This window comes from Talpa occidentalis, unplaced genomic scaffold (genome assembly GCF_014898055.3).
Source record: "Talpa occidentalis isolate TD23 unplaced genomic scaffold, MPIMG_talOcc4v2.1 talOcc4.7, whole genome shotgun sequence".
Taxonomy (NCBI): domain Eukaryota; kingdom Metazoa; phylum Chordata; class Mammalia; order Eulipotyphla; family Talpidae; genus Talpa; species Talpa occidentalis.
This window is the reverse complement of record NW_023605083.1, coordinates 63,905,430-63,919,526: the sequence shown is the minus strand read 5'-3', so window position 1 is coordinate 63,919,526 and position 14,097 is coordinate 63,905,430. Positions and strand designations below refer to the sequence as shown.

General features: G+C 40.3%; 1 protein-coding gene across 1 annotated transcript; it reads left to right on the top strand.

The window, feature by feature from the left end:
- The first annotated feature begins 256 nt into the window (after positions 1-256).
- Positions 257-11,040, top strand: ZFP37 (ZFP37 zinc finger protein). Its single transcript, XM_037494093.2, has 4 exons — positions 257-328; positions 4,764-4,890; positions 5,788-5,928; positions 7,511-11,040. Exons 1-4 carry the CDS (start codon positions 266-268, stop codon positions 8,992-8,994), a joined length of 1,815 nt encoding a protein of 604 aa, XP_037349990.1. The 5' UTR covers positions 257-265; the 3' UTR covers positions 8,995-11,040.
- The last annotated feature ends 3,057 nt before the right edge of the window (positions 11,041-14,097 follow it).

The following is a 14,097-nucleotide window of genomic DNA, read 5'->3' as shown; positions in this document are numbered from 1 at the left end:
CTTTCCCCAGCTCGGATCTCACCACTCCGGTACCCAGGGAGGAAGCCCCAGGCTGGCTGCCCGCAGCCGCGCACTCTGTGCTCGCACATCGCTGTACGGCAGCGCCTGTGCCAAGATGGCCGCTCCCGCGGTGACACGAAAGGGCGCCGCCATCGCTGCTTCTAGACCCGCCGAGGCCGCGCTCCAGGGGGCCGCCATGTCGGCCTCCGGCAGTGACCGGATCCTGACAAAGCCAGAGGCCGCGGCCGGGAGGAGGGGTGCGGGGATGGCCGCAGAGGCCGGGAGTCCACCGGAGATGGCTGCGTCCGAGCCCGGGGGCAGCGCCGCGGTGAGCGCGACTGTGGGGCGGGGCGGTCGGGTGGTCACAAATGGTCTAATTGGGGATCAGTGATTGGAGGGTTACAGTACTCCGTGAAGATAGTTGATTTGGGAAATTGGTGGGGTCGACGCTGGAGGGCCTTTGTGGGGTGGTTGTGTTCTGAGGGATCCGGGGAGTGGTGAGGAGATGGGTCTGTGGGGTCAGTGACAGATGGGTCTGTGGGGTCAGTGAGTGCTGCTCCCATTGAAGAAAATCCGTGTTTTGAAGAAACTGCAGTGTCAGTGATGGGGGAGATTATGACAGTCACTGAACAGGCTGTGGGATCAGAAATGGGTGCTTTGTGGTGTATCAGAGATTTGGAAAATCTGTGGAAATTGGTAAGTTGGGATGTCTATGAGAACAGGTGATAATAGGTCCTGGTGAGGGCTAGAGATTGGATTTTCCCTGTCTCAGGTTCAGAGACATCAGTTAGGATTTTATTGCAATAATCAAAGGCAACAGGTGGTGATGGTTTAGAATTGGGTGGTAGAAGTGAAAAGAAATCAGATTCATAATACATCTGGAGATGAACTATTAGGCCTTACTAATGAATTGATATGGAACCCTAGGGAAAAGGAGAATCAAGATTTGGCGGGAGAAACTGGATAGATGGAAATTCTACTTTCTGAGAAAGATTAGTATTAGAGAACAGATTAGGTGGATGGAAATGACAGCCAGAACATAGTTCTATTTTGGCCATGTCAAGATTCCCATTATCCATCTAAGTAGAGATGATGAGTAGTCATTACATATATCAATCTAGTACTTAGAAGAGGTCTGGGTTAGGGAATCCATATTTTGAAAGGCATCAGCATAAAGGTGGTATTTGAAGCCTTAAGAGTGGATGCCATCACCTGGAGAGAGAAGGCAAAATGAGGAAGAGAAAGGGGCCAGGGACAGTCCAGGGTCAGTCTGACATTTTAGAGGTCTGGTTTAGGACAGGAAATGAGGAGGATGAAGGGTAACAGTGACTTAGGAGGCTAATTCTGCCAGCTTGGTGTGAAAGAAGCTTCAAGATGAATGCTTTTCAGTACAGTGGAGCTGTCATGTTCTTGTGAATTCCAGAAGTGTGACTACAGAAAATTTGATTTTGGCGAGATGTAGCTCAGTGTTTATTTTTATTGATTAGAGCTCTGTCAGGGGAGTGATGGGGGTAAAATCCTGTTGTTAAGGGTTGAAAGAATAAGGGGTAACAAAGCAGAGACAGCAGGTATAGGTACCACTTAATGAGGAATTTTGTTGGCAGAAGGGAGCAGAGAAATTGACATTGGCTGGGGCATGCAATCAAGAGAGTGTTTTCTTCAGATGAATATTAAGGCAACTTTGTCAGTGGGAATGATCCAGTAAAAAAGGGAGAAACAGAGATGGCACAAAAGAGAAAGTGGTAACTTGTAGGAGTAAATGCCTTGAAAAGGCAGCTGAGGATGGGATCCAGAGCACAAGGAGAGAAACTGCCCTTAGGTGAGAGAAGGGACACTTTCAATTTTAACAGAAAGGAAGACAATGTAGGTTTGGGAACAGGTTGGTGGACTTGTGTTACAGGTAAAATATTTCTCATCTGTTTGCATTTATTTTAGCAGAGAGTGGGAAAGGAATTCAGGGTAGAAAATTCAGAGAGAAAGAGATGTTTTAAATCATCATCTTGGAAAGAGGAATGGGGTGAGTGTTAGGATGCTGACCTATCAGATGCCCATTTGAGATATGGGTTATAAACCTGAAATGAATACAAACAGCGCAATTTAATTTTTCTCTTGCAATGTTCAGCTGCAAAATTGCAGGCAGAGATTAAGAAGAGACTAAGGTTTGACCAAGGGTTGAAATGTAAAATAGGGAAGAGAGGCAAGGTTATCAATTTAGTGTTCATAGTGGTAGAACAGAGAATCTAAGCAAGATAGTAAATTAGGCTAAATGGTGGCAGAATATTGTGAAAAGGTGACCAGGATCAATGGAGCAGAAGGCTCCATGAGTGTGTAGGATTATTGGAATGGATGTGCAAGAGAGAGTGAACTGGCAGTGTAGGAAATGATGGTCAGAGGGCAGCATGTTTTCAGGAGACATTTTGGAGCTGGTGCAGGGGTGGCAAGGTCTAAGGAGCGGATGAGTGATGGAGTAGGTGGCTGTGTTTGGGCAGGAAAAAAGAATGCTGCAGTTAGGAGAGAAAATAGCCAGGGTGTGGAGTGGCTCTTCTACATGATGTAGAGGTAGTATAAGGAAACTGGGGTGAGGTGGAAGCTGGGGCTCAAGTTTTTAGTGAATGAGGCAGTTGAGGAATGTGTGGGAATATGTGGTTGGAGTGTCTGTGGGGCCCAGTAATTGGAGAGATAGTTGCTGATGTGATTGGGAGCTTTGCTGGGATCAGACATTTTGGAGTCACAGGCTCAGTGGTTAGGGAGGCTGCATGGCTAAGTGACTGGGAGACCAGTGACCATCAATGATGGAGTTATTAGGAGTCAGTGCCTAGAGATTTGCGAGGTAGAGATTGGTGACATATGTAGCTAATTGATTGGTGTGCATGTGTGTGTGGGCGGGGGTGGGGTGGGGTATAAGGGGGTAACATCAAATGTTTGGATGTATGTTTACTGGTATCAAAATTGCCCAATAGCTGTGTCATCCTCCTCTGACCTGCCCAATAAAAGAACTTTAACATGCTTTAATTTCTCTCCTATCCCTAGCCCCTCACCAGTTATATCACTTGGACCACCTGACCTTGACTAGACTTTTTCCTCTTCCTCAAAAACCATGGATCTTCTCCTTTTTCCACCCTGGAAACTTTTCTTACACTACACCTCTTGATTTTTAAGGATACTTTTTTGATGCAATTCCACGAGAACATTATTGTTATATTTAGATGCAACTAGACATTTTATTGGTTTTATTATGCATAGCTCTCTCATATATTATTAAATGTTTCCCAATCTTGAAATCTTTTTTTCTGATCCAATTTACCTTCTTTTATTTTTTTAAAAGATTTATTTTATTTATGCATACAAGAGCTGGGATGCAGGCCAGAGGCACAGGGGTGGGGGTGAGAGGATTCACCAGAGACAGAGTGGGGTGTAGAACAGGCAGATCCACTGAAATACACTGCTGAGGGGAGTAGCGGATGATGCAGGAGAGGTCGGCCTTGCCATGTGGGTTGGCTCCCTGTTCAGGGATCAAACTTGTGCTCCAGATAGCTTCATAGTTCTGAGACCCAACCACGTGAGCCACCAGGAAAGCCCCAATTTACCTTCTTTTATTTATTTCTTTTTTAAAGATTTATTTGTTTATACAAGAACTGGGGTACAGTCAGAGATGCAGGAGGGTGAGAGAATTCACCAGAGACAGAACGGGGAGCAGAACAGGCAGAAGGACCAAAATACACTGCTGAGGGGAGCAGCAGGCAAGACAGGAGAGGTCTGCCGCACCATGTGGGAATCTCCCTGGCCAGCCAGGAATCGAACCCGTGCTGCAGAGTTGCGGACAACTTCACAGCGCTGCACTCAACCCGCTGTGCCACCGGAGAGGGCCCAATTTACCTTCTTTTAAAAATCATTCCTTTTCCTCTCCTCTTCCTCCTCTCCCTCTTTTTATTTCTAAATTACATAGAGTATTTTTTTCTGCATCCTTACATGCCTAACATACCTTACTTTTGCTTCCAAACATAAGTGACTTTTTGACTGGTTATGAAAATCAAATGTCTCAATTCTTCTCCCAAAGAACACAGTGTGTATGAACTGCTCTGTAGTCTTTTCGCCTGCATTATTATCGCAGAAAAGGTGAAGACTGGCTTAGTTTATTCTTTCTTGATTAGTTTTCTAATTTGATATTTGTATGATTTTTTTATACTCTTGAATAAACAAATAATAGGCACTGTCTTAATTTGGGTCTGCTGCAATAAGCCAAGAATGAGTGGATTATTATGAAAGAAATTTATGTCTCATTGAAAGGCTGAAAATCCAAGATCAGGGTACTAGACCATTCAGGTTCTGATGAGAGTCCTGTTGGCGGTTGCAGACTTCTCATTGTATCTTTATTGGGCAGAAAGAATAGAGAAAGGAAGCAAGCTCTACCATAACTCTTGGGCACTAATTTTGTCATAAGAATTTACCCACATGACCTCACCTAATCTTGTTTACCTCCTAAAGGCCCTATATCCTACTACCATCACTATGGAAGATAGTGATTTTGGGGGGGCTACAGACATTCAGTACATAACAGGGATGTTTCTTAATATGATTCTTATTTCTCAAAAAATTTGCAAAGTTGCATATACATCATATCTAGATGATAAATAATGAATATATATACATCATTATACATCATCAAATAATGAATGGCCACAGTAAGAATATTTGTTATTATTTTGTCCAAATCACTTACTAATGTGAATGACATTAGACTGAACAGGAACATGCTGTTACAGGGATCGGTAACGTTCAAAGATGTGACTATGGCCTTTACCCAGAAGGAGTGGGAGCAACTGGATCCTGCTCAAAAGAACCTGTACAAGGATGTGATGCTGGAGAACTACAGCAACCTAGCCTCAATGGGTAAGGAGGATTCCTTTAGAAATCAAAAATGTGTTCATTCTTTCTCTCTGAAGTCTTTGATAGTCTGATCTTGATTTTTATGGGTTTTATGATTTTATGGGATTTTTATGGATCAAAGAGTTTTTTTTAAAGATTTATTTATTTATGCAAACAAGAACTGGGGTACGGGCCTCCCCTGGTGGCACAGTGGTTGAGCGCTGGACTGCGAAGCTGCCCGCAGCCTCTGCAGCGCCAGGTCCATCCAAAGGCCGCCAGCGAGGGTCCCACATGGTGCGCAGACCTCTCCTGCCGCGCCCACTGCTTCCCTCAGCAGTGTGTTTCATCAGTCTGCCTGTTCTATTCCCCGCTCTGGCTCTGGTGAGTTCTCTCATCCTCCCGCGCTTCTGACTGTACCCAGTCCTTGTATAAATAAATAAATAAATAAATCTTTAAAAAAAAGAAAAGAAAAGAAAAAGAACTGGGGTACAGGACAGAGGTGTGAGGGGTGAGAGGATTACCAGAGATAGAGTGGGGAAGAGAATAGGCAGATTGACTGGAAAACACTGATGAGGGGAGTAGCAGGCAAGGCAGGAGAGGTCTGCTGCACCATGTGAGTAGCTGCCCAGCCGGGGATTGAACCTGTGCTGCAGTGGCTGCAGATTGCCTCATAGGTTGCCTCTCAACACCCTGCGCCACCAGGGAGGCCCAGATCAAAAAGTTTTAATTCCATTTGGGTACTAGGCTAGAAATTTGTGTCCTTGCCTCCAAAATGGAAGGAGAGCACAGATAAGTTTCATGGGCATCTGCATTATGAAATTTCAGAAGCAATGTATTCTTTACAGTCTCTGAAATATTAGAGCTTGATTTCTAGCATGGTTGTTGTTCTAACACTTAATTCCTACCATATCTCATGGGCAGGATATGAAACTCCCAAACCAGACATGATCTCCAAGTTGGAAAAAGGAGTAGATCCATGGTTGGGGAAGAAGAAAAGGTCGAGTCAAGGTCAAAGTGGTCCAAGTGAGATAGCAAGACCCAAGCAAATAGGAACCAGTGGAAGTAAGTTCCTAGATTCTTTGGAATTCTTCAGAGAATAATTTATTCTTAAATTCTTCCAAAAGATCTCAGACATTTCTTTCTTAACTGCAAAGTAGCAGTAGAAAACTGTCAGAATCTTCTAGAGGAAGAGGAGGTCAATCTCCTAAGATTCTCTAACCTTGATATTCTGATGAGTATTCCACCTGTGAATCTGTCCAAAAGATGAGAGTTTCTAAGAAACCTGTCCACAAGATAAGATCTTCACTACACTTGTAAGTCAATCTTACTTACGGGAGTTTGCATATAACACTTGTAGCAGTCAGCTTAGGCTAGGTTATGCTCCATTAAGGACTGGTTCCAAAATCTTAGTGACTTATAACAAAGATTTATGTCTCACTCAGACTGCATCCCTAATCCACATTATCCTCATTTGGCAATCTACATATAATGAACAAATAGTCCCTACGTGGTAAATTCTGGTCTCATGACAGAGGGAAAGAAGAATGAATGGGTAGATTGACATCATAACTTTTAAAATCACTGATTGGAAGTGGTCTTGTTCTGCTCACATTCTGTTGGCAGATCCCCTGCTTGTTTCTGAGATCAAAGGGGGTATTAATATATAATCCTTCCACAGGGAGGATTCAAAGACCATGCAACAGGGCTGGGTGGTATAATTTTTCCACAGGAGATAGTAACATACTGGTGTCTTCCACACCACTCAGGTTATGGTTGGGAAAAAAGTGAACACCAGGACTCTAAACCTTTGGTACCAACCCCTCTGATGTCTAACTGACCCTTCTTTATGGCTGTTTTTCCTCACACTCTCCATTACTCCACTTTTAAGAGAGCAAGGTATGAGGAAAAGGCAAGGAACTTCTATACTCTCTCCAGGATTACCATTCTCCGCAAATATTTGCATATTTACCAACCTGGAAGCTCTTCAAGGCCTCTCCTTTTTGGCTTCTGTGGAGACATCTTTACATTGAGATGGATGACTAACTCAATGGTCATAGGCAATTTAATTCAACCTCTAGCCCTTCTCCTCTCTCAGGAGACCAGTTCTGCCCTCTAGTCTTGTTGGTTTCCCTGATAAGCAACTCCCATCCTCAGGCATTTCCCCAAAAATCACCTCATTAATATAAAAAGAGAAACTTTTACCACTCCTTACACTTAAGACATTCCAAGACTATCATGAGCTGTGGATAAAGTGAAATATATTTTGGTCATCTGAATGACCAAATATATATATATATATTTTTTTTTCTTCTGTAAATCACAGTATTTTATACCTGAAAAAGCATCAACTGTTAATGCAATCACAAGCTTATTTAACTTTATTCCCTATTCATTGCTTTATGTTTTTTTTTTCTTCTATCCCAGGTTGCAAAGTTATATTTATAAATAATCAAAGCTATGTCTGATCACTATTTTTTGCTGTTTTTACTATACCCCTTTCACCCCAAGGTAAAGAGGATAGGGAGATTTGTACTGGTATTTCATTCACTATGGGATAACTAAGTTTGAATTCAGCACCAAAACTTTCCCCCTGAACACAAGAGTACAAAGATTTACAAGTATGTCTCATTGAATTCCTTTCTAGAAGTCCAACAAGATAATGACCAACTAGAAAATCACCAGAAATGTCAAAACAAAGTCCGTAGGGAAGTTGCATTCAAGAAAAAAACTGTCACTAAGAAGAGAGGCCATGAATATAGTTCATTGGGGAAAAAACATGTGAGTACAAAACATGTCCCTTCAAAAAAAAAGCTACTTAAATTTGATTCACAAGGAAAGAGTTTGAAACAGAATTTAGATTTACCTGGTCATAAAAAAATCTGTGCAAAAAAGAAACCTGATAAAACAAAAGAGCACAAGAAATCACTCAGCAATAGCTTATCTGATATAAAGAAAGACAAAACTACAACTGGCAGGAAACATGAGAAATTGGTTCATCATAGCTCATCTGATACTAAGGGGGACAGAATTCAAACTGGAGAAAAACAAGAGAAATCATCGAGCCATAACTCCTCTCCTATGAAGTGTGATCAAACTCAAGCTAAAGTGAAACCCTATGAATGTATTGAATGCGGGAAGGTTCTCAGTCACAAACAAGGACTCATTGACCACCAGAGAATTCACACTGGGGAGAAACCGTACGAATGTAACGAGTGTGGCATAGCCTTTAGTCAAAAGTCACACCTCGTTGTACACCAGAGAACTCACACTGGAGAAAAACCATATGAATGTATTCAATGTGGCAAAGCCCACAGTCACAAACATGCCCTCACGGACCATCTAAGAGTTCACACTGGGGAAAAACCCTATAAGTGTACCGAATGTGGGAAGACCTTCAGGCACAGCTCAAACCTTATTCAACATGTGAGATCTCATACGGGTGAGAAGCCCTATGAATGTAAGGAGTGTGGGAAATCCTTTAGGTATAACTCTTCTCTTACTGAACATGTGAGAACTCATACAGGTGAAATACCATATGAATGTAATGAATGCGGAAAAGCCTTTAAGTATAGCTCATCCCTTACTAAACATATGAGAATTCATACAGGTGAGAAACCATTTGAATGTAATGAATGCGGGAAAGCTTTCAGCAAGAAGTCACACCTGATTATACATCAAAGAACTCATACTAAGGAAAAACCCTATAAATGTAATGAATGTGGAAAGGCCTTTGGACACAGTTCGTCTCTTACTTACCACATGAGAACTCATACAGGTGAAAGTCCTTTTGAATGTAATCAATGTGGTAAGGCCTTCAAACAAATTGAAGGCCTAACTCAGCATCAGAGAGTTCATACTGGGGAAAAACCCTATGAATGTATTGAATGTGGAAAAGCCTTTAGCCAAAAGTCCCATCTCATTGTCCATCAGAGAACTCATACTGGGGAGAAACCCTATGAATGTAATGAATGTGGAAAAGCCTTTAATGCAAAATCACAACTTGTTATACATCAGAGATCCCACACTGGAGAGAAACCCTATGAGTGCAGTGAATGTGGGAAAGCCTTCAAACAAAATGCATCCCTAACCAAGCATGTGAAAACTCATTCAGTGAAATCTCATGAGTGAAATTAATGTGAGAAGTAGTTTAATTGAACTGAAGGTTTTTATTTAATCTCAGAAATGTTCTGAATGTAATGGCTATTCGGATGTCTTTAATAATAAGTCACATCTCATTATACATGAAATAATTTGAAAATGAATCTTTACGTGGAAGCAGTGTGGGAAGAGTGTATGGAGAGTTTAAATGTGATGTAAAACCTTTTATAGAAAGTGTTCTAATGATATTCAATTAATGTAAATGATCTATTTGTTCAGGTTGAAATATCAGGCCTTTAAAAGTCTGTGAATAAGGTGCATAATCAGCGCAGGAGAGAAACAAATTACATGTGCTGATAATTCCTGAGTTGCTTGGGTACTGTTTATTAATCACACATGCAAGCATTGAATTTACACATCTGCTTATTGCCATTTGTAAATGTGTATGGCTATTGGATGAGTCTCAGCTTTGATACTATCATTCAGCTCTTTGTTTTTGTTACTTCTGCATCAGCATAACATTTAATAAAAGGGTTGTAATTTATGTAAAAATGTTAACAAAATTAAAAGAAAATCAAAGAAATACCTCAGGATACATATTGTTGGTAGGAAATAATGATATATTAATATATATTAAGTGAAAAAACAGTTTGCTGAACCATGTATATATCAATAGTATGTTCCTTCTTGTATACAGAAATATGTGTGTTTGCCTGTCTCCTTTGTCTATATTTGTATGTGTCTAACTTGGTTTGAAAAAAATACTGAAAAAATTTAATAGCAGTAGCAGTTAGACATAGGAGTACTAGAAGTGGGGTCCAGAATGGGAGGGAGACCTCCTATTTAGTAAATACTGTTTGACTTATTTTAGCATGTACATGCATTCTTTTCACAATTTAAAATCCTTTTAATATTCATAAATCAAACCCTAAAATTTCACTGAGCCCACTCTATGATGTTTGAAAAGGTAAGTTTCTATGCCTATTCATGAATGATAATGAATTCGAGTATGTAGTATTAAATTTGATATTGAATTCATGAAAATTTTTCCTAGCAAACACATTCTTTCATTAAAATAATGAATTACAGCTAAAGCCTAGTACTGTTCTTCTGTCTGCTTGAAAGTCATTTTCTGAACAATCACTACATTTTTAGCTCATTTTCAAGTGCCTGACACAAATGCTTCTATCAGGGTTTTCAAATGCACTGAAACAAATGCCACTACTCCTTGTTCTTGCCTAATAGTTAATGAATCACTACACTCTTTCTTAGTGAACACTGAAGAGTTCTTAGTGAACTCTTTCTAGACATGGTCTCAGAATCATTCTTACACCTGCATTGTAAGGTACTGTGAGACAATTTGGGTTGGCACAGGAGACATATTTTCCATTGCATACCTAGATGTTTTATTTTACTTTTGAGTCATGATAAAAATACATCTGAACTATTTTTAAATGTTGTTACACTAAAAACACTTACATGAGGGCAAAAAAATGGCTTTGTTACATAAGGTAAGATTAATGTTTGGTATATGTTTTACCTTTTACATTTTCACAGTACACTTACTACATTAACTCATTTGTTCATCAGGATAAACATTTGAGTAAGACTTGTCTAGTCAAGTTCAATTTTGCTCAATAAATATTTCACCTAGATATGAATCTAGCATAGCAATAGGCACTAAATAACTATGTGACTCAGTGTCACCTCTGCAACTATTTCTCATGCAAGTTTCTGCCTTCCTCATGGTTTTAAATTCTCTAATTATAGAGAATCAAAACATACAGATATTGAGAATGGAGTGTGTGTGTGTGTGTGTGTGTGTGTGTGTGTGTGTAGAGATCAACTCATGGATTTGTGCCCTCATTTTCAAGTAAACTGTATCTGCTCAGGGGAATAAAATACAATATGAAAGTCATTTCCAGCAGTAATGTATACCAAGTGGAAATCTGATACCACACAGAATGAACATTCACTGTCCAGAACTGTATAAATCCTGTTACTTTTTAGAAGGATAAAACAGTTGCATTCTTGGAAAACACATAATTGTGCCAGGCTGGAACAATCCAGAATATAGATTTGACTGAATAGTAGAAATGAATGCTAAAAGTTATCATGTGCTGTGAAAAGTGATTAAAAGTTAGCATCAATGAACAAGGAAATTATGTCTAAAAATTATTGGAGGTGAGCAATGAAAGGAAATAGACATATAGAGGTAAGTCTAAATCAATGATGCCCAGACTTCAGTGTGCTTTAAAATTGCCTGAAGGGTTTGGTAAAACAGAGTTTACTCCTCAGTTGTACTGAGTTGTCTACTGTTTATATAACTATCTAATTTGGGGAGTACATCATACATCATATGTCACATACTTCACTCACACAGCACCAAAACTACAGTAACAGTGCCCTATTACCTTCCTTCTCCTATCCCTCCCCTCCTGTCCCCAGTATATTTTTCAGAGTCTAAATTATTATTTTTGCTGTGCTTTGCATAAAGATAGGATTTTTTAAAAACCAAATCAAGATTTTAAATAAAATTGCAAGAGAGGTTTTAAAGTCTCTCATATATCGCCGTTGGTAGTCAATGTGGTACATCCTATTAAAATGTAAATCTGAAAACATCAAACCTTAAAATGGCTTGCAATCTGGGAGCGTATTCTATGGTGTATAATCAAGATGTATTATAACAGAGAACACAGAGAAATGGCTAGCTAACTGATTAAATAAAGTATTATACCCTTATAAGATAGAATAATACTAAGAAAGCAAGCAACTCAAGCCTGTAAACTCCCAGCACATCTCCTGAGCTCGCTTTGCAGAGCGTGCTGGGAAATGTAGTTCAGGCTGCTGTGGGCGCCAGCGTACTTCTTGGCTTGGGTGTCCTGGGTTGTTGTGCAGCCCTGTTCTTTTTTTCTTTTTTTTTTTTAATTTAAATTTTATTTTTATATTCCCCATATAATTACAACCCCCTTATTTTGACCCCAATCTCTCCTTTCCCCTCCCCCCACCCCCCATAGAGTGTCTCTGGTTCATAGTTGTTTGTTGATTTTGATATTTTCTTTCTTATAGTTATGTGCAGCCCTGTTCTTTATTTCCCAGTGGAGGTGATGAGTCTGTTCCCTAACTCTAGCACCCAATGGGACTTTGGGAGGGGCCTCATCTCTCGACTGTCCCCACCCGGGATGGCAGGGGAGTGGTGGTAGCCGACAGGAGACAGAGATCGGTCAGGGAGGACTTTTCCTTGGCTTGGGGTCCCAGCTCTGGATTTGCAGACCTTTGCTGTGTCTGGGTTAGGGCCGGCAGAGCCCTGGCAATGCATCCCAGTTTTTAAAGGTCAGCGGTCTGAGCTCTCACCTTTGGGTTGTGGAGTCAGAGTCACGAAGACAGCCTGGAGCTCTTGGACCTTTGACTGTGGTGGGATCAATCCAGCAAACAAAGAGGGGTGGGGTGTCCATTCTAGACCTTGGCAGGGAATTGCAGGAAACTGACCTAGGAGTTTGGTGGCTCTAGACATTTAGTTCTTTGCTTACGTGAAATGCACCTCCTCTGGAGAGATCTGTTTTGTTGGTGAATTTCTGAAGTGTTTGTTGTAAAGAACGGTGGCACTGGGCCCCCTCTGGTGGCACAGCAGTTGAGTGCTGGGCTGCAGTGCCAGTTCGTTCCCCCGCCGCCAGCGAGGGTCCCACCAAAAAAAAAAAAGAAAAGAAAAAAAACGGTGGCACTGATTACCTATTTTCTGCGGGCTATGACCAACAGCTGATTGATATTCTTTGAGATGACATATGTGAATACACTTTAAGTGACTTAAAATGTTTCACAAGTGTTCTAAATTAACAAGGAGGGCTCTGATTGCTAGATGTTGCCCATCTTCGGAGACTAGAACTTTGAGTTAACCCTGTGTCTGGATTGCCAGATTGGAGCCGGTGCCTAGGCACTGACGTAATGATAGGGCCAATAATGGCTTTTCCTTTTTCCTCTGCTGGAAAGGAATCTGCCTAGACTCATTCTGATCTTATATTGAGAGAGCTTCTGGGTTATATAAACGTAGTCAGCCAGGGCTTCCCTAATGACAGTTCTTGTTTCTCAAGGCACCTTTTCTTTTTCAGTTGTATCTTATCAGGCCTCCACTTGATTGAATAAACTGGCATTAAAGGAGGAGAACCTGACCTGGCCCATGACTGCATTGTCTTTGCACCCTAAACTATCTTTAATTTCTAGTTAGTTAACACCTGACGTTTGAAAATTCACATATAGTTAAATATCCCCTGAAGTTCTTTTAAATTGCTCATAATTTGTAGGTGCATGTTTTGTGTATAAACTATGCAATAACATATGTCTAAATGTACCCATATGTACCCAAGCTCATGTCCTTTACCAAGCATAGGGCTTCAGCCTTTTTAATCAGAAGTTATTTTCTAAGTAGGAAGAACCATATTGGTAGATAACGGGAAAAAATGGAGCTATAACCCCAAGCAGCTAGACATTCTTATAAATAAAGCCTCCCATCACAATGCAGATACTCTTAAGGCTTATTTTCTACTTGTTAATTTTTTATTTCCAAGACTTCATGCATTCTGATATCTTCAAATTATTCTTCCCTGTCATTAATTCCATGCTATATTTTTTCAGCACAAATGTCTTCTTTGCATTCTCTCCCCATTGTTTCTCCTGCTTGAAGTCTATCTCCACTTGAATGTCCCACTTCACTTTATACTTAACGTGGTAAATAATAAAATCACCAATGTTCCCTAATTAGCCTCTTTTCCTTCTTCAGAATTTCTGTCATCACTATTAGTGAGACTGTTAGTTCTTATATTACTACCAATATTAATGTCACTAGTTCCTACCTTCTTGAAATCAGTTTATTCTCACTTTGTAAAAACTCCCCATAATTAATGTCAGAATTATTTATTTCTTCCTTTTTACATTTCAAATTTGCTTCTATACTAAATTCTTTCCTTTGTTATCCCAATCTAGGCCCATATCATTTAGATTATATGTTCATCCTAAATTTGGTATCCATATTACCTGCTCCATTTTAGAATAAATTAATCAGCATTTCATCTAAGACATCAAATATTTATCATAGTATTATGATAGAAAACTTGAGTGTTCCTTTTACTACATGACATT

Bases quoted from the DNA above. Each gene is read 5' to 3' on its own strand.
- ZFP37 (XM_037494093.2), top strand. From the start codon at position 266: ATGGCCGCAGAGGCCGGGAGTCCACCGGAGATGGCTGCGTCCGAGCCC. The intron at 329-4,763 runs GTGAGCGCGACT...ATGCTGTTACAG, and splicing joins AGCCCGGGGGCAGCGCCGCG to GGATCGGTAACGTTCAAAGA. The intron at 5,929-7,510 runs GTAAGTTCCTAG...ATTCCTTTCTAG, and splicing joins GCAAATAGGAACCAGTGGAA to AAGTCCAACAAGATAATGAC.